Source organism: Rhipicephalus microplus, chromosome 5 (genome assembly GCF_043290135.1).
Source record: "Rhipicephalus microplus isolate Deutch F79 chromosome 5, USDA_Rmic, whole genome shotgun sequence".
Taxonomy (NCBI): domain Eukaryota; kingdom Metazoa; phylum Arthropoda; class Arachnida; order Ixodida; family Ixodidae; genus Rhipicephalus; species Rhipicephalus microplus.
This window is the reverse complement of record NC_134704.1, coordinates 28,080,011-28,103,320: the sequence shown is the minus strand read 5'-3', so window position 1 is coordinate 28,103,320 and position 23,310 is coordinate 28,080,011. Positions and strand designations below refer to the sequence as shown.

Here is a 23,310-nt window from a genome sequence, read left to right as displayed (position 1 = left end):
ATATCAGTAAGATAGTGAGAAAACCAAAAGTATGAGAGCTACTTTGTTTTACCAACAATTTTCAGACTCATCACAATCTTACCGGAGCCTTTGTGTTGAGCGCTCTATATTTTGAGAATAAAGCGTGTATATAATACACAGGCGTCCATCAGGCGGTGCACGAGCAAAGCCTAATCCGGAGCCCAAATACACACCAGCCCTTACACTGAACCATAGACTCCGAAGATTCCGAACACGGAGACGGCCCAACTTCATCGTCCACCATACGGGGAGCATCTATAAAGCACGCCCGTTCACTCACAATCGTTCGCGACCAATCCGGGCGGCGCCATTGTTTCTCGAGAAGCATTGCGAGGAGGCCACCTTCACCGAGTAAAAGACGCCTCATTGTGCGCAATAGACGAGGATCAATGGCGTTGCTCGACTAAAGGCGATCTGCCGCTCTCGCCAGCTTCGACACACAAAGCTTAGGTGAGAGCGGGAAAAGGAAGCTTTGTAGTGAGCTTGGATCGTTCAAAGTGGCTGTCGCTGGGTGACCAATCCCAGCATCGAGTGAAGCGCGCTATAACAAACTCTTGGGAGCCGGGGCACTCCAGTGTGAAAGATTAGGTCGCCCACTCTACGCAAAGAACAACAGCCGGGTTTTCTGAGAAAGAAGACTGAACACCACTTGTGTGAAGTTTCAGAGTTCTTTTTTTTCTCTCTCAAATGATCAATCTTTGCTCAAACTGCACCTGTGGCTGTTGTGTAACTGGAAAAAACAATTCGCGACGCAGTGTTATTGGGTGTTCTCCGACAAGATCAGCCCGTTTTTTTTAATGGTAATTTGTTGCTCCGTCTTATCTGGGAAGTATTACTACATAGGTGCCGAGGCAATGCTCCGCTGAGGTGCTAGTTGTAATACACAGGCTCAGAGATGTTGTCACATTGTGTTTTTTTTAAACTTTTCTTTTATCAGATACTGCAGGGACCTCCAGAACTGATTAGGCTGCTTCTCGCCATACTCACGCTGCTAGGAATTAAAGAAAAAGAACGACATCTCAAAACACTAAGGTAACTCTCTTACAGCCTCACTGCATTACAGACTTAAAGTACAAATGTAAAAGTATGTAAAATCATGTTAAACAGCGTGCTCTAAATGGCAACGTGTTGAAAACAAATGTAAATATCACCGCATATATCGCACCCTCTGTGAAATAAGTTTCCGTAAAATATAGTATTGATTATTTTTTGATTTTGTTCCCATCGTAAATACGGGCGTGAATTCGGTACTGTATTTAAAGCGTACGCTTAGCTGCATCTGCAAGGAATGTTGTCCCGAAGCAAAGAACCAGCGTTTATAGAATGCTTTTTAAGGGCAGGCTTATCTGTTATGAAGATTTAAAGCATTATACTGTTGGATTCTATTTTTGCAAACGACACAGTAACTAGTATTTTGCTATTGGTCTCTTGGAAGCGGTTTGCGCAATGGTGACCTTATTTACAAAAATACCATTTTATTCTTAATTGAAAACGTTTACTGAATGTGTCACTGTTGACATTGCTCTGCACTTAGTTTTTATCGATCGTAACGCTGTAAAAACCAATAACGGAGGTTTTCCTGCGTGCTTTTCGATGACCCACATTAGACGTTTATTGAACCCGAATCTGTCCCGAGTAGCTCATTTTATTTGCCTAATACTAACTTCTTTATTGATTTACTTACATTGAATATTTAGTTAAAAATCTAGGCATTTTTTCTTTTTAAAGCCTGCCCATGGCCCTGGTAATTTGTGGCATAAAAAATTCACATGTAAATTTGCCTTTAGTATTCTTGTCATCTCGTTTCTTGTGGTTGTTGATCAGTATAAGTTAACGCTAACAGTTTTCTAAACAAAACACAATAAAAATTTCAGCACACATCGCTGCTTACGTCATACGCCACCCAGTTTTCGAAAACAACGTTGCCCAGACGCTCGTGACAAGTGAACCAATAAATCAATATTGGTTTTTCACTTCTTTTGAAGTTGGCTTCACCATCAACACAAGTACCTAACAGAAAAGCAAGAGTGTCAGTGTAAACAACAGCGTACTTGTTGATGCTTTTCCTAGTGCAGCTCTCTCACGGAAAACGCAATTAGCAAAAAGAAACAGGCAGGTAAAAAGGGAAATGAAATGACAGCTTTGAAAAATCGGTGGGGCTAATTTATTGCGGCAACGCGTAAGCTGACGTCATCCGGGAGAGTGTACTTATCTCCGAATCGGAACTTCAGGAACGCGGATTTTTTAGCAGGAAAAAAGAAACGAATCGGCAGAACCAAAGCAGCCAATCGTAAAATGCACACTCACATTAAAACTTACTTTCGAGGTTGAAAGAGCGAGCGAGGGCTCGCTAAAAAGAAAAAAAAAGAGAACAATCACCGATAGTAGTTCGAGCAAGGTTATCCCAACGGGATGACATGCCTTCGACATCTTCTAAACTTTCGTCGGAGTCGGTTGGATACACCAGGCGGTGCGCGAAATTCAGGGAGAACCTCCGACAAAGCGTATTGGGCATCGACTCGACTTTGAACAGATCCCGAAATATCGTAACGCCCGGGCGGGCTCAGCACGTTAATCTCGAAAATTGGCCGGAGGGTGGCTGAATCCCCGGTTTTTCTCCACCGCCCCGCACCCTCTCGTTTAATCGCGACTCCACCTAGGCAATTTTCGGGGCTGGGGACGGGCCAGAGGTATTAATTAGACGCCGAGAGTTCCCCGAGACGAGTTCCGTTTGGTACACAAATCAGATTGGCTTTCTCAGTTGCAACGAGAGTAACAGAGAGTGGGAGAGAGATTGTGTGTTTGTGAAACGGGACAAGTCAGGCGGAGGAGGGGGTCAGAGAAATCGCCTCGCAGTTTCGCAACAAGCTGACGCGCTTCGCGGAGTCGAAAGTTAGCGCTCTCCTTGACGTCCTTTCCGGCGCGGCGGCCGCCCCGCTAATGCATGCAGAATACCTCCGGGCGCACACTGAAAGCAACTAAGGCAGGCCGAATGGGCCCCTTCTCGGATGGCGCGTGGGCCGCCTAATGCGCTCTCCGAAAACCCGATCCCCCGGAGTCCTCCGCCGGTCAACCCAGCCGAAAACGGGACGCGCCGGCGTAGCGGCAAACTCGCGCCTCCATTGTCGCCACTTTAGGTGGAAAAGAGTGTTTGCATGCAGATTCGTTTCATCTACGCACACTGCCCCAGTGGTTCCTCTTTTACATCTTATTTGCTCCCTCTTTTCGCCCGGGCCGAAATGTGGCAACGTTGAGTGAGTACGACTGCATGGCCTAGGCTTTCTAAGAACAGGAAAGAAAGCGTCTGTCGCCAGCGAGGGCCTGGTTAATTCTGTGCGGCGACTGCGCCGAAATTGCGCCCAGCGCAGCCGGACGTGCGGCGCGGTGTCCCGGCGAGTTATATGGCTAATGAGCGCATTCTTCGTTCACGTCGTCTTGCGCTAACTTCGTGCTACAAATAAGGAGATCGGAGGGCGGTCGGAGCAACGAGTTTTCTTCGCACACAACGTTTCGTAAACGTGACTCATTTGCGACGGTGACTACTGAAAAGCTGAGTCAGCACTCGACGTAGCTGAATTCGAAGCTGGCGAGTGACGGAGTGAATTGGCTCAAGAAATGGAGGGATACAGAAGCAGATGCTGAAAGAAATACTAACGTGTGCCAATATTTAAATGAACGCCAACGTCTCGTTCATTATCACTGCCTTCTACTATAAGAGCGCTGTGGATTTTTTTTCAGTTAATCGGCGACGTCGAAGCACTTTACGCGATCGGGGGGCGTGTGCTCCTTGAAACGCTCGCCTATTAACGCAAGCTGCTGCACATAACTGACTGCCATACGGAGCCACGGCCGCGCAGAAAGAAAGCATTTGGGAGGCGGGCGCGGTGTTCCGTTTTAACAAATAGGTGCAGCGCGTGCCGCGTTGTGCGACACTTGAGCCAACGGACTCGAAGTGCGGCGGCTTTAGAAATCCGAGGAATCTGAAACGGACCCCCCCCCCCCCCCCCCGCCACCGCGTCATCCGGATCGATTTTTGGCCATCGCTTTCCAAAGCGTCGCAACTGGTCGTTGCACGACGGGGCCGGTGCAGCTGCCACAGGCCACGCGAGGTGGAGAGTAAACGGCACACACCGCAGCCAACCGGAACCGCGGGATTTCTTCCTCCCAGCAGGACGAATGCTCGCTGTTTGGGATTGCGTGCGTGGCTTCAATGCGTGCGTTAGTGGGGCACCGTACGCTAGCGCGCGGTGCGGCGTTTTGTTTGTGTTCGGAGGAGAGAGATGGTGGCGAGGGCGACCCAATCGCTCAGCCATCAGCGTGCTTTGAAACGGTGCCGCTTCTCTCTGCGGAATCCGAGTGTGTGGCAGCATGCGCGGCAGCCTCGTTCCCCAAAAGCGGCAGACGGACCGAGAGGAGAGCTCCGTGGCTCGGTGCCCGTTTTGGCTGCCTTCATGCAAATCGGCTGCAGCCACCGTTTCTGCCTCACTTTTATTTGTGTCTCTTTTTCTTTTCGCTTCCTCGTAGCTATACGTCTCTCGCACGTACCACCACTGTTCCTCGCAAGATAGAAGGGCGAAGAAAACAAGAAAAAAAAAGAAACAAGACTCGCTCGTTTTCGGGAACGTTCTCCTCGCCGCATCGGTGTTCACTTCTTAGAACCCCCGTCGATCGGAAGTGAGGGCTGCACGCATCGCGCCGTGTTCCCACGATTGGTGCTTCTCTGTTTTGTTCCCTTTATGTTTGCACCTTGCTTGCCAATGCGCTCGCGCTCTTGCATCGAATCCGTGTCGCAAGCTCTGAGATAAACTTAGAGCAAGCGGTATATAACAAAAAAAAAAACCTAGTCCTTACGAGGCACACTTCAGATACTTGATGGCTTGTACGCTACGCACATGAGCGCTATTGCAGTGAACATGCTCGCGTAGAGGTAAGCTGATTTGTTTGTGAGTGTTTTACACGAGGAAACGAGCCTGTCGGAAGAAAAAAGCGTTCTAGTCGATCTTTACGGCTTCCGATAGAGCGCGCAAGCAAAATAACGATTATAATCTGAAGGTGCCACGAAACTGTAGGCGTAGTTTGCTCCCCCCCCCCTACCCCTGCCTGCGACGAGAAACGATTCAAAGTTCCGAGAAAATCTACGCGCGCTCCGGAACACGAATGGCACTGCACGATAATACCATGGCCGACTCGGTATATAGAAGTTGTGTTTACGAGGAAGCACGACTAGTCTTCGTTAGTGTGTTCAAGCAAATATATTTAAACAGAAATCATAACTTTGTATACAGAAGGTGTATTACCATTGTAACTCCAGTGAAAGCCCTCGTTCACGATCGTATTCGCAGCTGTCATAGCAAAAATGAATTTATCGGAGTGCATCACTGAGTAGGAGATGCTGCTCATCTGAGTCTGCAGAAAAAGACGGGAGCGCAATTCATTTTTTTCAGTGAAATCTGGTGGTGTAGTAAATAATCTGGCAAGCTATTTTCAATGCGCGCCGAAACGCATACTTGAACTAACTAACCAACTAACCAACAAACTAACCAACTAACTAACTAACTAACTAACTAACTAACTAACTAACTAACTAACTAACTAACTAACTAACTAACTAACTAACTAACTAACTAACTAACTAACTAACTAACTAACTAACTAACTAACTAACTAACCAACTAACTAACTAACCAACAAACTAACCAACTAACTAACTAACTAACCAACTAACTAACCAACTAACTAACCAACTAACCAACTAACTAACTAACCAACTAACTAACCAACTAACCAACTAACTAACCAACTAACCAACTAACTAACCAACTAACTAACCAACTAACCAACTAACTAACCAACTAACCAACTAACCAACTAACTAACTAACCAACTAACCAACTAACCAACTAACTAACTAACTAACGAACTAACGAACTAACTAACTAACTAACTAACTTACTAACTAACTAACTAACTAACTAACTAACTAACTAACTAACTCATTGCTTCAACCATACACATCATACAGACCCCACACCCACATATATACCCCTTTTCTTTGACGTCCCCGAGCAACAACTATGTGTAATGTTCACGCCACTTAATTATGGCAGCAGCACTTGCGTAGTTTTGAATTAAATTACACAACCTTAAGTTGCTTGTTTCAACCGTGAGAATCATCGCACACCCAAGATTTTTACGGTCCCTTTTAAGACACTTAGTTTACAGCACCTCCGTTCACTCCAGATGCGGGCATCTTGTGGTGGAACAGCTGAGGACGCCCACCGCGCTACGCCTTCCCCCAAAAGCACCAAACTGCGTGCAGACAACGCGGGCAAAGCTCTGCAAACAGCTTTGACGAAGCTATATAAGCGCCTAATAGGGTTTCGCGGAGGTCGACAACGCGATTAGTGCCCCGTGACATCGCAAACACGGAAACATACTCTCAGTTTTTTGCGCAGAAGCACTCGTAAACGCAATGCGAAGCGCGTGGCTCCAACAGATAGGCATCCAGCCCAGCACACATTCCTTTTTTTTAAACAAAAAGCCTTATCAACATTCAAACATGCGATCATGGTGATGACGATCAGAAGATGCTCTAACGCCACCCTGTATGATATGTCGATCCACCACTTTCATGGAGCCGAGCTGTCGAGAGGCGTATACAGACGCAGGAATCGAAGGGATACCAACAAAGCAACAAATAAAGAAAAAGCGAGAGAAATAGCGGGGCTGCAAGTTGTCGTAACCAGGCGGTGCGACTCGGCACGTGCCGCGACCTCCGTCCGCGTCAACATTTTACGGCTTGGTTTCTTCACTCTTTCTCCCCTCAAATCCGTGCAGCGAGCGATAGTGCCGATGCGGCACAACCAGGACACCGGAGGGAAGCGACGTGTCAGTGTTCCTATAAGCAGCTTCTAGAGACGTCGACGATGTGGATGGGACACCTCCCGCCGGCACGGAAGCGACGACTGCTCCGATATAGACACCTTTACGAGCACGTATGAGCTTTACGCAAAAAGGGCAGGTTGAAAGTAACTGCTATACGAACTCTTCTCTCATGTTTTTATTGTAAACGAAAGTCTGATATTAAGGGGGTGTTCAATGTTTTCAAAGAACAGTTCTACCTAGAGAACTTATTCAAAGGAGCTAACAGTCGACGCGATGGTACTAACTTACCAACTCTATTGCTGACGAGAATGCAGCCTGGCCAAATAAAATCGCATAGGTGAAAAAGATAGGAACTACTGCCTTCTACGTTGGTGTGAGCCATTCATACAGGCCATCATCATAATCATCATTTTATGTTGACAGTAGCAGTGTTACTATTGTTATGCAGAAAAGAGCTCTGCTAGCCTTGTTTCATTGTAGTGGTTCTAATGCTATATTTTACGTCTGGTAATCTTGTATATTGTGACATATACCATAAGGGCAGTGGAAAGTTACCGCGACGGCGTTATTACTTGCTTTCCAGCCATCGTAAAGCCTACAGGGATATCATTCGCGCATAAGTGTTTCTAAGCTTGAATAGTTCGCGAAAAAGTACATTAGCGGAAGTGGTCAGCTAATGACAACAAACAAAGAAACAAACAGACGAACAAAAAGCTTTGTGAACGATAATTACTTAAGAAACATCGTAATCCCATCTCAGTTAAAGAAACGGAGAGGCGGAGGGGTATCTTTAGCATGTTTCGTGCTGGGAATCAGATAATTAAAATTTTATGAGATGGTTAAGGCTAAACGTCGCTAATTGTAACTTGAAGGCACTTAAAAACCGGTGCCCGTGACCACTGGGCGACGAATGAGACAAATGAAAAGGGTGCTGCGCACGCTGCGCCCCGCAAAGTTATCGCATTCTTGCGCAGGCGAGCATACATGTATATAGCACCGACAGTGCTGCGCGCTATAGTGCTGCAGAACACGCTGACGCAGCATGCCTCCGTCGCAAAGAATAGGGAGTTTTAGAATAGTGCACCGCAAGTCCTTGCGGTGCGGTCACTGTTACTGCGCGTGCGTCGTAACACGAGTCGGCGTTCACGTTCGCGGACTGCACGCAAAAAAATGCGAAATTGCGTGTGGTGATGGCGGCCCGCATGGGGCCCGCAAGCGCTGGTTTCCAAGCTACGGTGTCGCTGCGATCGCGCGTTCCGGTTCGCAGCAGGGCAAACGCTATACTAAAACTCATATGGCGCCCGCAACGCCCGCAACGCCCGCAACGCTTGCAAACGGTATTCTAAAGCTCCCTAATGACACAGGCGACGGCGTAACGCTGAGCTCTTGCGGCTGAAAGAACGGTATAAGCAGATGAGGCGGCTCGGCAAACTCTCAGCCTAACAGCCTTTATCGGCGCATGCAATCTTGGTGTCCTACCCCTTGTAAGAGGAGAACACTTTTACTGCGGGAGTCGACGCAATAATTATATAAACAGAGAATTGGGCGCTGGTACGGAGGTATGTGGTAGCTTTATGTTGGTGAGGTGCTCGTTACACCGGACGCGTCTCTAGGCGTTGCAGCGGTATACGCGGGGTCCAGAATAAACGCTTATTGGTGCCGTGACATTTTCTCGGGTCGACGCCAGGCTCGTTCAACGCTAGCGGAATTTCACGAACAAGCGTTGCATTCCGGGACCAGGGGGACAACGGCCGGAAGTTCTTTCAGCCGGCGGTAACGTGAAGGTTTACGGGGTCAGCGTTAAATATGGCAACTCTAGGAGTGGTGGCTACGCAAGGGGAATCAGAACCACCTACTACGTGTCGTCAAGCGTCGGTGGTGTTGAAAACAAACAACAAAGTGTACAGTGATAGTCGGGAACCTACTCTTCCGCGATTTAAGTAGGATATATAGTTTTAAGTTAGCGCCGGAAGTGGTCAAAACACTCAATAGGGTCCTTACGTTCTCACCTAAGACGACACGAAGGCAAAAGGTATATTCTTTTTCTTCGTAGTTTATGTTGTCTATTCTCTCCCGTCCACCTTTGAGAACTTTCTTCAGTTGACGTGGTTTTGCACGGCCTCTATGATCGATGCTGTCATGCGACGACGTCATCACTAATTGATGCATTTCAATTTATTTCATAATCACTACTATACAGTTAAACACAACAATTCTAATCCCTAATGTTTTCCTTGGCCTGATTGTCGGTTCGATTTTTCGGTTCCGTATAATTTCCGCCATTAAGACAAATGACTCAAAGAAGAACCATGAATACTACTAAATATTATTGCCGCCCTGCGCTGCATGTGTCTTATCTGCTGTAATTGCATGCCATAACGAGTACCAACTATGCGTCGTGAATAATTTGTTTCTAAGACAGAACCGTCAAAAGGGCTGCGCACAGAGGAGCTTGTTTCCGTAATGAAAGGATAATAACCCTGCGTCGTCCACACGTCGTCCTTAAAACCCCGTAAGCACGTCTCCGACGCGTGATTAGGGAGCGCTGCTAGACGTGCATAGGAAAGCTGCAGCTGTGTCCGAAAAAAAAAGAAATCGCTTCTCCCCGCTAGTCATAATTCACGCGCTCACGGGGGAGTCGTGGAGCGAGTTTTTTTTTTTTGGCGCCGCATTCGAGATTCAAAGGAAATTGCCAGCGGCGAACGTGACCGGGCTTCGAAACGGCTTGTTTTCGGGGATGACTTAAAACACGCGCGGACGCTATAGGATGCGTGCCAACGGCGCAGCATGATTGGGTGATAGCGCGCCGGCGGCATTTCCCGTAGATTATCGGCGGAGGGATGTCAACGTGACGTTATTCGTATCAGCCGGCCCTTTGTTGATTACTCGTATTTCGTTATTCGATTAAGAAACGACCTCGTTTGTTTGCTAACACATGCTGGCGAATCGCATACTGATTTTCGCATCGTGTCGTTGTGAATCATTTATGATTCGTCCATGGCGCCAGACATGGTCCATATCGACGCAGCGTTCTGCCTCGATAATGAACGAACGTTACAATTGTTTTTCCTTTAGGGCAATAGAAGCTGCGCTAAGCATAACATTACAGAAAAGCACGAAAAGGCAACATCGACTCAAACCACAGTTAACTGGACAATTGAGCTATGCCTAATAGATTTCGCGTGTGACGTGAGCCACCACGAGTTAAAAATCAGAGCGTAAACATAAAACTGATTTTCAACAAAGCGAAATTCTCACCAAGCTTGGGCTCATAACCTTTACTTCTTAATGCCTTGTAGTCTTTAAATTTTGTGAACAGAAATTATAATTGTGCTTTAATGAAAACCATGTTCGCATTTGCCGATAAACAAGTAAGCTCATAAAAATTTGTCGCCAAATCTACGCGATGACCAGCAAGGACTGCCAGAGCTTGTTCTGTTACCGTTAAAAGATCAGGAATGCTTTGTAATCAACCAGAATTTTGCAACAAAGGTCATTTCGGTACCGACATTATACTGGTACCTATTTTGGAAACATAACTTTAATAAATCGTGATTCAAGGCAAGGTGTCGCGTGAGCTAAATGCAGTCAACGACGCATACTTGCGGCTCCCAACGCAATGTTAGTACGCCCTGGAATTCCATTGTTTAGCGATTGGTCCTGGGTTCTACTTTTATATCGCGAAAATGCCGACCACTTCCTGACGTGGCTGATGTACACGATTGAGACGGCCTTTAAGAAGTCTGAGAGAGTATTAATTTCACTATTGTAGCAGAGATGGCTTAGTGGCTTAGACAGATAGTGGTCGGAATAATGAGATAGACAGCTAAAGGAGGCCACATAACATAAAGAACAGGTTAATTTTTTTTCGTCTGAACAGCACCACGCACGGTAGTCTACAAGAAGGTGCTGATTCACTGAGCGTCCGCATGATGGGACAGCGTAGTGCATTGAGATATTGTCTAGTTCTTTATCTTTCTGTTTTGCTATCGCGATACAAGAGAAGGTGCTTGTAAATAGTGCGCGTAGTGGGTCATTCATGTAATCGCACGTCGATTGGCGAACACTTTAAGCAATAGTCATGACTGGTTACTATTCATCATTTATAGAATTCAGTCATATCAGCGCCAGCTGAAAAGTACAGTCGCGGCCACATATGTGTAGAGCACTCGAGCAGCAGGTTTTCGCCCTGCGGGGCAAAACATTGAGGCAGTATCAGGTTCTGACGTGGTCAGCCTGACAACTAGGCCGCGCATGCTCTTGATACACTGTTTCCTGAAAGCCCAAAACTGCCTCAAGGTATAGCCCCACAGAGTGAAAACCGGCTGCTCGAGCGCTCCACACAGGCATAGCCGTGACTGTACAGTTCACTCAATGAAGTCTAAAAAAATGCCGGTTCATGGACACGCAGCTACTAAAATGCGAGCGAGACACCTCTGAGTGTATTTACCTTTTAAACGAAACAAGTTCAACTGGCAGTGCTGCATGTACATGATCAAATAATTTAATTTATTTACGTGCTAGAGAGCTACAATACGAATATGAGGAACGCCGTTGTGGAAAACCCAGGGTTAATATGCGTCGCTAAGGTTTTCTGACGCGCACCACGGCCGAACACAATGGAGTTCTTACATTTCGCTCTCACAGATGTACGGCCACCTTTGCCGGGAACAATACACGCGTCCTAGAGCTCACGCACATACGCCTTAGTAACGAAGCTAACACGGTGGATCTTTTTTCTGCAATGGCAAACAGAATCAGGTTTATCCACTAAGCGTTTGCGGGAGACCGAGATAAGTATGCAAAGTCGCGGTATCAATCAATCAATCAATCAATCAATTAATCAATCAATCAATCAATCAATCAATCAATCAATCAATCAATCAATCAATCGATCGATCGATCAATCAATCAATTTGGATTCACAAGAAATAATATCGCCGGGGTTACGTCCCAAACCACGATATAACTATGATGGACGCCGTGGTGAAGCGCTCCACGAATTTCAACCACCTGGAGTTCTCGTGTACATAAATTTATGTACGTGGGTCTCGAGCGTTTTCACTTTCGTCGGAAATGCAGCCGCCGAGGCCGGGTATTTGATTTCGCGACCTCCGGGTCAGCGGTCCGGTCCCATAATCACTATAGACCATCGTGGCGGGTAATCAATCAGAACTTATCCCCTATGTCCAGTTTGTCTGTTCAGCATGCAGAGCGTGCAGCAGAAACCATAAACTCAATACAGAAACTTGACCTAAGCAGACTATGTTAGTTAACAGATCCAGACACAACAAGAAGTAGGTCAGCATCTCTGGCCTCAAGAACGAATGGGGTCGAGGGGGTTCGTACGAAGCCGTCTTTCAGGCGTAACTGGAAAAAAGAACAGCTTCACCAGACACTCGCACTTTGAACGCGCGGAGTTGGAGGTTTCTTCTGATCGTCTGACAGCGCAGCCGACTCGGACATAACGCACAGAGCTGGGCGACGACGCTTGCGCAGGCTGGCCTTGATTTGCACGCATCACCGCAACGAGCGGCCACACGTTGGTCGTCGCTATACAGGAAACGAGCGGGCGCGGCACAAGCGAAGCGCAAGTTTCTCTCTGCCACCGTGTCCCAGTTTCACCTGGTCGATCGATGCGGCTGGAACCTGGGTCAGCCGCCACTTCAAGGCCTTCGCCCGAAGAGGACGGCGTCCTTGCGGATGGTATTTCCAGCCGTAAGGGTAATAACGTCGGCAAGGTTCGCGACCTCTAGGCCCTCGCAACGTTTAACGGAGCCGGAGTCAGCCAAAAGTAAAGCGAACGCGAGTGTGTTAACAGGACGACATGGAAGCCGCGCCGAAATTGTACGTGACACGCTTATTTGTCGCGTCACATTTACAGTAGCGCACGTGTTGGAACAGTTCATAAGTACTGCGCGAACGTGTAAGTTTTCTACTTGCATACATACATACATACATACATACATACATACATACATACATACATACATACATACATACATACATACATACATACATACATACATACATACATACATACATACATACATACATACATACATACATACATACATACATACATACATACATACATACATACATACATACCACAATAAAAAAAATAAAAGCACCCCCCCCCCACACACAGTGGTCTAGTGGCTAAGGTACCCGGCTGCTGACCCGCAGGTCGCGGGATTGAATACTGGCTGCGCCGGCTGCATTTCCGATGGAGGCGAAAATGTTGTAGACCAGTGTGCTCGAATTTGGGTGCACGTTAAAGAACCACAGGCGGTCCGAATTTCCGGAGCCCTCCACTACGGTGTCTCTCACAATCATATAGTGGTTTTGGGACCTTAAACCCCACATATTAATCAATTATTAAAAAGTAAAACTGACCCTTCACAACATTAAAATGCTGCGAACACAAGGTGATCAATGCATAAGGTACATAGGATTGATATAAGATACATACAATCAAGTGAAACAACCATAAGAAACACCCCTTCGGTGTTACTATACAAAAAACAAACCAATAAGCAGAACACATCTTTGTCTTGTAGACAGAGTATCGAATTAAGGCTAGATTGATGCGGCTTAAAACTCGACGCGTGAATATTGACTTTGATTTCGCTGAGCACCGATGACAAGATAAAGGGTAGTCAAAATAGCTTAACAAGCTTTTTCATAAAAAGTGGAAGTCAAATACAAAATGATGTATAAAAGAACAAGTGCTCAACTGGATGAATAAAACGCAGAAAACCGGAATGCCTGAAGACCAACGGCACTGAAGATAAAAAGAAATAAAGAAAGTCGCTATGAAAGAATCTACGCCTCTTTGCCTGTCGTACACCTATTGACTTTGACAAGCTGCTACATGTCTAAGTTAAATAAAAGTGCTCGTGGAACAAAATGAAAGAGAAGAAGCGAGAGCGAAGCATGTCTCTGTGTTCTGGCTTCATGTCCCACGCGCTGTTATTCGATTTGGCTTCTGCTGCAATTAACTCTTGACTACACTAAACCGAAAGATAACAACCAGTATTCTATGTACGGCTTTTTGTACTATTAACGTACCATAAATCAGCTTAATTTATTCAGACTACTGCGGCTGTCGCAGCCCCCGCACCTTTATAAGTTGTACCTGTACATATTAATAGCAGTCTGCTATGCCATTAATTCTAAGAAACCGTCTCCTCCAGGATATTACCGTATAGCATTGTGACCGCATACACCAGAAAGGCAACAAGAGAGCGTTTGCCAACGTTAAGGCACAAATTAGGTACCTGATTTGCGAGGGTATTGAGCTAACAATAAATGCTGCGTCTTTATATCCCAAAACCATCGTATGATTATGAGAGATGCCGTAGTTGGGATATCAGGAGATTTTCGACAACCTGGATTTCTTGTAGGGCGTGCACCTAAATCTAAGCGCACGTTTGTTCTTCGCAGTTCGCTCCCACTAAATTGCGGTCGTTGTGGCTTGGAATTGAACCCGAACCCTCGAGATTAGCAGCACGACACCTTACGTGCTAAGCTACCTTAGCGGGTGGCCTTTTCACACCAGACCTTGACTGCCATAGTGCGCAGTTACATTTGGCTCATTTTTGGGCACTTTCAGTATACTTGCTTCTTAGATAACGGTGTTCGCAGGTGGGAGGGGGTTGAGAAAGTTACGCCAATTTTCAGCTATGTAATTTTAATAAATATTTAGGTACACTTCCAAAGTGTCAAAAAGTGCCGTTCACAAAACTTTTTTAATCACAAGTTTTCGTAAAGCTGACTCTGCCGCTAAACGATAATAATTACAGAGGTGCACGCTTTACAGGACGCACATCGGCTCGCTTACAGTATCCGTTAAAGACGTCGTCGCTTGTGCCCACCCACTTCATTTTCCTGTCTTGTTAGGGGGAAAAGAAAAAAAAAAGACACGTCTCCTTTCTCCTCCAAGCTTTTCCAGTCACGCGCCTACTTCCGAAACGAAAGGTGGTACACGCACACTTTCTTACGGCTTGCGCTTCGTGTCTACTTCCCACCTTTAACCACCCCGAGTTCATGGTATATACTAGTTCAATGCATTCATGGCAATGCGGCCAAACGCTCGCTAAATCGTTCTAAAACAAAGGAGGTTACACCCAGCGAGTATGACGTAGCAACCCTTTTTTGTCAGATAGTGCTCAATGTACATGCCATTGGCTGCTACTGGGGAATGAGAGACAGGTGAGTTCGGCTTTTAGCTAACGCGCACGCTGCGAATTTTTCATTGTTCAACAACGCACAGGAGAAATCTCCCACTGGCCCCACCTTGCAGGTCAAAGAGTAAGACATGTTACGTTCTACGACGAGGGACCAACGGGTACCGCTTTAAGGAGCTTCGCCCCTAAAACGTCATTTCTCCGTGGGCGGCTAAAGGCTCTCCGAAACCAGCGCGTTGTTCAACTCGAACGGAGAGCGCCACAATCAGCGGCATACGCCACAACGCTGCAACGAAGCTGCTTCATCAATGTCGTTTGAAACAATCTCCTGAAAGCTTGACTTTAACCTATCCTCTCAGAGAGCACAGCGTTCTGGAGATCAGTCACGACAGAGAAGGAAAAAAGTGTCTAGATAAAAGAAAGAGAGTCAAAGAATACAAAAGACCAAAAATCGGGAACGCTTCCGAAGAACCATACTGCAGCCGAACGCCCTGCGTTCGGAACGGGTACACCGGAAGATCCTTTAAAGCCCGAAGGCTTTCAGCTCGATTATATGCGACGCGAGCGACGTGGTGGGCCTATGGGGTCGCTCAATGATGCAATATATCTGGCCTTTTTTTTTCTCGCTCTACTTTCTCTTCCTGGCGTCCACTTCAAGCTCTAGAGGGAGTGCCCTTCGACAGTAACCGGCCTCAATTTGTTATCGAAAGAGCGAGCGATAAAAGATAGTCGCCACACACGGCCCACGTGAAAACTACACGAATGAAGAAGATACGAAAAACGGCCAAGTGTGTTAACATGAGTGCGCTAGAGGATGAATAATTGCGTCTTCTCAAGAAACAGAAAACATGCGACAGCAAAGTCCGGCCATCGCTTCGCGGCAGGCGTCTTTTCTTTTAAAGCGGGGACGATGAAAAAGCACCCTGACGGGTCTTGTGTCCCCTACATCGCTTTGAATTTTTCGTCAGCCGCCTCTGTGTCACCAGTGTGCGGTAGGAGAGTGCGGTGATTTAAATGAAAGAGGAATGGATGTCGGTGACAAATAGTTTCGGCGTGTACGCATGAAAGAAGGAGGGAGGGAAGCGTGTCGCGTTCTTGCTGAGTGACGTAGACATTCGTGGACAGGTCCCGAGCGCGCGTTGCTGCCGTTTTTTTTGTAGCTAGTTTATAATGAAATAATGCCAAAAAAAACGGTGCGTGCCGAACGACATGTAAATGATGGCGATTGGTGTCGCGAGCATTTTTCTTGTACAAGCGGGCGTATACGAAAGTAGAAAGCTTGCGACGTTTTTAGTGAAACGGACATTTTTCTCCTTGTGACGAAAGATATAAAAGTGATAACTAGAATGGGCAAGCGCCTTTTGAAATTTAGTGTATAGTGCTGCATGTGAGTTCGGTCAAAGAATAAAAAAAAATATTATGTCCCAACCGCTTATAGTAGTCTCGATGGTGTAATAAATAGAAGTTGCTATGATATGCTTGATAGTAGCCATAGCAGGTTCGTAAGAATTAGAGGATATAAAAGTACACAAATAGTACACCACAAGTGCAAACATATGCCTCTTTGATTTCTGGCGCACATTTAGGAAACCCAGCTTGATGTCATTTTTATTTTTTTGTTATGTTCTTCTCCTCATCTATTATAGCCGCGTACTAACACGCTCAAGTTTCTGTACTAGTCAACCACACTAATGTCCAGTAATTTCTGTCTTTCCTTGTTGAAGTCACATACACGTGAATCAGGCGCAGTGTGAGATATATCGCCATTTTTTGCCATTTTCACGCTATTATTGGTTGAAGATCACGCAAAAACTGCTTTAGTGGCCGACGAAAAACCGTGATAAAGCAAGCATAATCTGCATTAGCACATTTAAAAGGCAGCAAACCTCGAAGCCTTTAAGATACTTGAATCGGAAGAAGCCATGAACGTTTAGTGCAGCGACACTTCGATCTGCGGGATCTGTCGAGTAGAGGATAGAATAAAGTTCTCACTCACTCCTTGATGCCCTCGTGAGGCATGTAAAGGTCAAAGTCGGTGAACTTGATCTGGACGCGCTCCTTGCCTTCCCCCTGGAAGTGGTAGTTGCAGCGCGTGCTTGGCGGGTACGGGTTCGGGTAGTTTGGGCTCGTGATGGTGCCGTTCTTGGAGCTGTTGCTCATGATCACCTGGTCACAGCTACCGTTGCCTGCGCAAGGAGAAGAAAAGAAAAAAAAAGATGTGTATTACAAACGCAAGTACAAGAGCTTCGCTTCGCTTCATGACTTAAATGTAGGAATGAAACGGGTGCCTTGAGAAAATTACGGAGGCTCTCCTGCATCTACACAAACAAGTGAATAGTTCCCGAGAAGACGGAGACTCAAGAAGATAAAAAATTATCCATGCTTGGGCTTGAGCTGATAGCACCTCTGTTCGGTTATTTTTCATAAATGACACATTACTCAACACAGTAATCCCAACATTAGAAGCACTAAAATGATTACTGCAACGGCCGCTAATGAGGGAAGTGTTAAAGTAGAAATCTGCTTCCTAACATGTTAAAAGTGGCCCCAGAAAACACATTTCAATATTTCCCTCATATACGGCTACAACATGACTGAATATTCAAGTGTTTTTATCACTTTTACACTTACTATAAAGTTCGGTTTTCATTCTTTCACGGCAGTGCATCGCGCACGCCAACCACGGCTTGCAGAAACAAAGACGCTTTGACTAATAAAGTCACTTCATTATTATGCACGTATAGCTTTTGTCTCTCTATCATCGGGTGTCTTTGCCGTGGTGTCGAAATCATGGTCTTCCTTTTTACGCACCGAAATTCACATTAGCCTACGCTCGCGCATATGAAATATTTGAAATATGGCATGATCATTCGACCTGGACTGCATTCATCGACAGCTCGTCGCCTTATTATGCACGAGGACTGCTCCCGAATTCATATTCGCATTCTTTTCTGCTTCGTTCGGGTCGCTATGAATAATCAGCAGAGTGGCGATTTCTCATTGTTTCGTCTCCAGACCATCTCGACACAAAGCACAATTGTATGTCGAGCGAAGGCGAGGCGGTGTCAGGCTCTTCGGAAAATAACGAAGAACCAGAAGACGGGGTCATGTTGCGAAGCATGGCTACGCAGTGCGTACTCGCTCATCAGCCAATGGGAGACCCAGGAGAGCCGGCTCAACTTTCAATGGATGTATCATGAGGGACGTCGCCTGCGGGAAATCCGATTCATGCGTCTAGGCGCGATTCAATCAAAGAACAAGCGATGCCCGGATTACCTCTGCGCCACACAAACACGTCTCTCAGCGACAGTGACGCGGGGACGTGGGGGAGGGGTGGGGGTGGAGGAAACGTGAGCGCAGGCATCCTGCGGCGGTTATTACGACTAAAGACACTCACAGAAAAAGCACGCAGACTATAGCACACCAATATGACGCCTTGACAATAAACAATGCATTTGCATCATGATATGAATCACAGCGGTTGTGTTGGATACGTCACCATATTACTTCAAGACCGAATACGCTTGAGCCAATATATTTTTTAGCGACTATAGTGATTTCTCCGCAAGATGATGAGATTCGAGCAGATATTGCGAAGTTCGTCGAAAAGAACTTAACCTGCAAGAAATAGTTCTGACACGTGTCAAAAAAGTCAGTGTTGGAGAAGAACATGCTGAGGAAGATGGCGGAGGCACTTCTCTGATGTCCGTTTATTCTCCTAAGATGCATCAAATCAATTTCCTGCATAATATAAGAAAATCAACAACTTTTGTTTCTCATCTCTATGCCGTTAGTCGAGGAGGCAGACGCAGATACGCGAGTAGCTCCCCTCACAAGCTACACAATTCTCGCTCAGTTTCTAGACTGGCCTCAATATATGTCTTACTATGGTCTCTAGCGGTTCTACTGTTACTAGTAAATCAGTAATACCTTCATCTTGAAGTCTAGATACTGTGTCTTTTTCTGTTTCTTTAGTTTTGTACTGTTTTTTTTGTGTAAATTTTTCTTTGCAGCTTGCAACTGGAGCTGCAGCTCCGTACAGGGGGCTAGGCCCAGAGAGGCCACCTATAGCGACCCTAGAGGTCATCATCGTCCTGCTTCCTTCACCCCCTCTCCCCTGCGCCTCCTCACACAATTCTTTCATGAATCAATAAAGTCGTCTATCTACCTACCCACATTACCATTGATGCTTGTGCTAAGATAATATTCTCGCACTGTAGACCCACCCAAATTCAAATCACCTTAACGCGCAGTTCAGTGCACATTAACGTTAGACTAATTGGATGTTCAGAAACAACCAGTGGAATTGCACCTTGACCAAAACAATCCTGTTCTGAATGAAACGTCGTGTTGTACAATACAAAGACAAACTGTCCAATGACGAGTCGCATAATTCCTGTACAGCTTGCAACGCCTGACCATTCGAGACCGAAGCGTCGACACCTGTACGGGTTAGAGCAAACAGTGTGCCACTGCTACGCACTGCCGACGTAGACAGGTGCAGCGAAGTAGAGGATGCGGTTGGCACTGTCTAATCGAGATCTGCTGTCCCAACGCAGTCAGCGATTGAACGAGCTTTGCGACAGGATCAAAGCCCTCGCTGTCGTACCACAGAGATTAGCCAGTGCGCTTACCGCGTGTCAGGAAACATGTCCTTCTTTCGCGAGGATTCGTACCGTGATGTTTCCGTCTTCTACTACACTGCACGTGACTAGTCAGCGGTACAACATCTACATTCTTTTGAAGAAGGCCATTAAAAAGGACGAGGCAACCGAGCCGCATGGCTTCTACCCTCGTTTGCCGAGTGTTTACCCAGTCGTTCGGTGGCGCCACGACCGCGCGCGCTAACCTTCTGAGAACACAAAAGGAGGGGACCTTGCGGGAGCGATCTGCAGACACTATTGTCTCTCAACAACGTTTGCTACAGTCACACACGCACAGCGATTTAGATCGACAGAGTACGATAAATTGGTTTTGTTGGTTTCGCCGATGGAAGAAATACAATTAGGCGTTGCACCTTACGTGCCTCGCGCGGCTTCTTTTCGAACTTCTTCGCAGGTTTGTCTATTCTTACAGAGCCTTCGCGAGAGCAGACACGTTGAAGTAAACCAGACAAAAAGAGTCAGAAAGCACTAAAAAAAAGCGGGCGTAGGATTCAATTGAATGCAAGTCTTCGTCGGCCACTATTCGCAAGATGAAAAGGATAAAGAGAATAAGGCTTTTCAGCTTCGTGTCCCATGGAAGTGCTTGATGCACGAAGTCGGCTTAGGCAATGCATGCTTTCAAAGTCTCACTTCTGGCTATTAACAATGGCGAGAAACTAACAACACAGATTCGTGCTCAGGCCTACGTCCTAACACGTGCACGAGGCTCAACGAGGATTCGACTCCATGTCAGAACACCGATCAATGCTTTTTTTGTTTCCCGCGCGATCCAGGGTTTCGTGCATAAAGACCATTCCTTAGGTAAGGGCGGAAGTGGCGACGAGGGTATTTTTCAACCGTTTCGCCAACAGCGGGAAACGTCGAGCGGCAATCGAAAGTTTTGGGGGCGCACGCTCGCGATTAATTTATCACTCGGACTCCCTTTCCGGTGGTCCCGCTGGGGCTTGAGCAAACGACGGCGGCGGGCGCCAGCGCGGCGGATCCACTTCTGAAAGAGTGATGGCGTCGACGACAATGACGGGGCCGAACGGCGAGCACGAGCACGATGAGCCGTGACGAGGGCGCATCGGGGACGCGATAAATAATGCCCGCGCCTTTTGCGCCCAGTAGCACTTCGTCCCTGCATCGCGCCACGAAATGAGCGCAGCGCCGCGCCAGTGTGAGCTCGCGTTAGCCAATCACACGGTGAAAGCGTGTACAGCTGCGTATTGTCTAGTAAGATCAACACACGGAGATTAAGTGTTGACGCGCGACGCAGCGACACCATTAGGTTCATAGTCGTAGGCAAATATGAAGCCTCACTCGACATTGTGAGTGCGTGTTTGTCGAGACAAATATCCGACAGCCTAGAGGTATAAGCAATGCGCCACACAATCACGGTGTGAAACACAATGCCATCTCCCCTTAATTACTTTCCATCGAATTCGTTATTGCATCAGTTGTTCCGAACCCACCACGCTGATTGAGCGGACAGTTGCGTTAATACCAGTATCCATGACCTATATTATACGGTGCGGATCATGAATGAATGCCAGCGGCCGACTTGTTCACGCTAAGCGACTTTCTGTACGAACATTTCTCAACAGCACTATCAGAATCAGCTTAAGTAGAGGAAATTGCGGCAGAAAGCAAACGAACGTTTGTCATGACAGAAGCTATCACCATTGATTTCCCATTTTTGAAAAAGTGTAAGCGCGGACGCCGTCAGAAAAAGTGTACCCGTGCATTAAACAGGAATTTTCGAGCCTTCCTGCTTGAATTAAGGGCATTGTAGATGAAGCACGGACACTTCAGGATGTTTGACACTTCTTTCAATTGTGGGACCATCTGCCTCAGGACATGTCGTAGCTCTTTTCGCGCTGCACGCAATTAGATACATGCGAGGTATCGGCCCGAGCCCTCAAGGCGAAGTCAACAATGACCGCTCCTCTGTATTGCCCATCTCGCTTTCTGTACATTGTCTCTCCCCGTTTGCGCGCTTACGTATTACTTGTTTCGCAACAGGGACAGGCGGCGCTGGCGTCACCACAGCACTTACTCGATGCGCGGAATATTGTCAGGGACGCGGAGGTCGGCGCCAGGTGATGTTCATTGACGCCAGCCACGTTTAGACGAGCGTCCGTTGCTGAGTGAGGCGAGACAACAGTGGACAGAGGCCAGCCAGCCCACGCCCTCGAGAGCCACGACTGGCACCTCAGAATCGTACACGTGAGCGATCCACTTCTGGGAAGACGGGCTCTAGGCAACCGAAAAATGACAGTACCTACGCCCACACCGCCGATCCTTGCAATAAGGCATACAAGGATAGAAGTGAAGCAGCGGAGGTGTCTGTCTCGAGCGTTAATGCTTAACTGGGAGGCGACGCGTTCATGTGCCATTATGCTGCACAATGAGGACCCACGCAAAGTGGTTGACTGTACGTGTGCTCAGCAGAGGACTGCTCAATTATGAAGCGGAACGTCTACGCTGTCAAAGGATTTTCGGAACACGTGGATGAACCTGCTTTCATGCATTGCCCTCTCTGGTGCTTTGAGAGGTGGCTATACAGCGAGCACCCACCTTTTTGTTGGTGTGAAGATGTTTCGCACAAAATCCAGTTAGTGAGTGTTTCGTGGAATAGAGATCGAATGAACTTGTGACGACACTCAAGTTGTTGCGCCATTTCTCAATCATGCGCTGGCGATAGAACGAATGACAGTTTTTTTTAGGAGAGCGGCACTTGTGGAGCGATATAAGTTGCTGATTGGGCGTATTGAAGGCACGTTTTCATAAACGATGTTTCATTTCCTTTTCTATAATATTCTGTAAATTTCTGACGAATTAGCAATGAGAGCGGGATAAATTGAGAGTGGGGAAAGAGAAGAAAGACGTCTATTTTATAGGGTGACAATCCGCTGGCTCATAGTATTCAGGCTAAGCTTGAAGTTTAAGTAAATACAAATAAAATTTCTAAGAGAAACCAGGTGACGAATCCAGAAGCTTTTCTTTCGTAAGCACATTTTCTCACTGGACAGCTGGCTTCACTAACAATATGTTCCGCATCGTGATTGGCTGAAATATGGTCTTACGAAAGTTTTCATAGCATAAGACATTAATTATTGTTAATACGCGCTCAGATAGCGTGAGGACCGAAAAACTTCATAGTTCAGAAACCCTGGTTACTGTGCGTCATCGCTCGTCCTACTATGTAGTTGATAATGACGTTATGGGCAGTAACAGCGCACAAACTCACGGGACGAAGAGAAGATACACAAAGATACATTATGGGCTGTTACTGCCCATAATATATCACCAACTAGCCCAACTATGAGTCCTGCTTCTGATAATATCAATAACGTCGAGGAGCAGGTGTCGAAAGAATCGGCGTGTTTCGTTAATACCGCAAGCAACTGCTGCGCCTGCATAGCTGTTAAATCATCACTGATAAGGGCTGTGAAGGGAGAGGATAATCCAGGCTTACTCATAGAACGGTCGTTGGTAGAGGCAGGTTTAAGTGGCGTGACGCTGACAGGCTCAGCATCCACAACACAGGCTACTGCAGTGCCCTC

General features: G+C 46.7%; 1 protein-coding gene across 2 annotated transcripts in view; it reads right to left on the bottom strand.

Annotated features, from left to right (window-relative positions):
• The window catches only part of LOC142817700 (suppressor of lurcher protein 1-like), a 222,409-nt gene that overhangs the window by 59,372 nt on the left and 139,727 nt on the right, over positions 1 to 23,310 (bottom strand). For both annotated transcript variants that reach the window (XM_075895059.1, XM_075895058.1), the window contains one exon: positions 17,095 to 17,284. In XM_075895059.1, coding sequence (XP_075751174.1) covers positions 17,095 to 17,258 — 164 coding nt within the window. In that variant the 5' untranslated portion in view covers positions 17,259 to 17,284. The remainder of the gene's footprint in view (positions 1 to 17,094; positions 17,285 to 23,310) is intronic.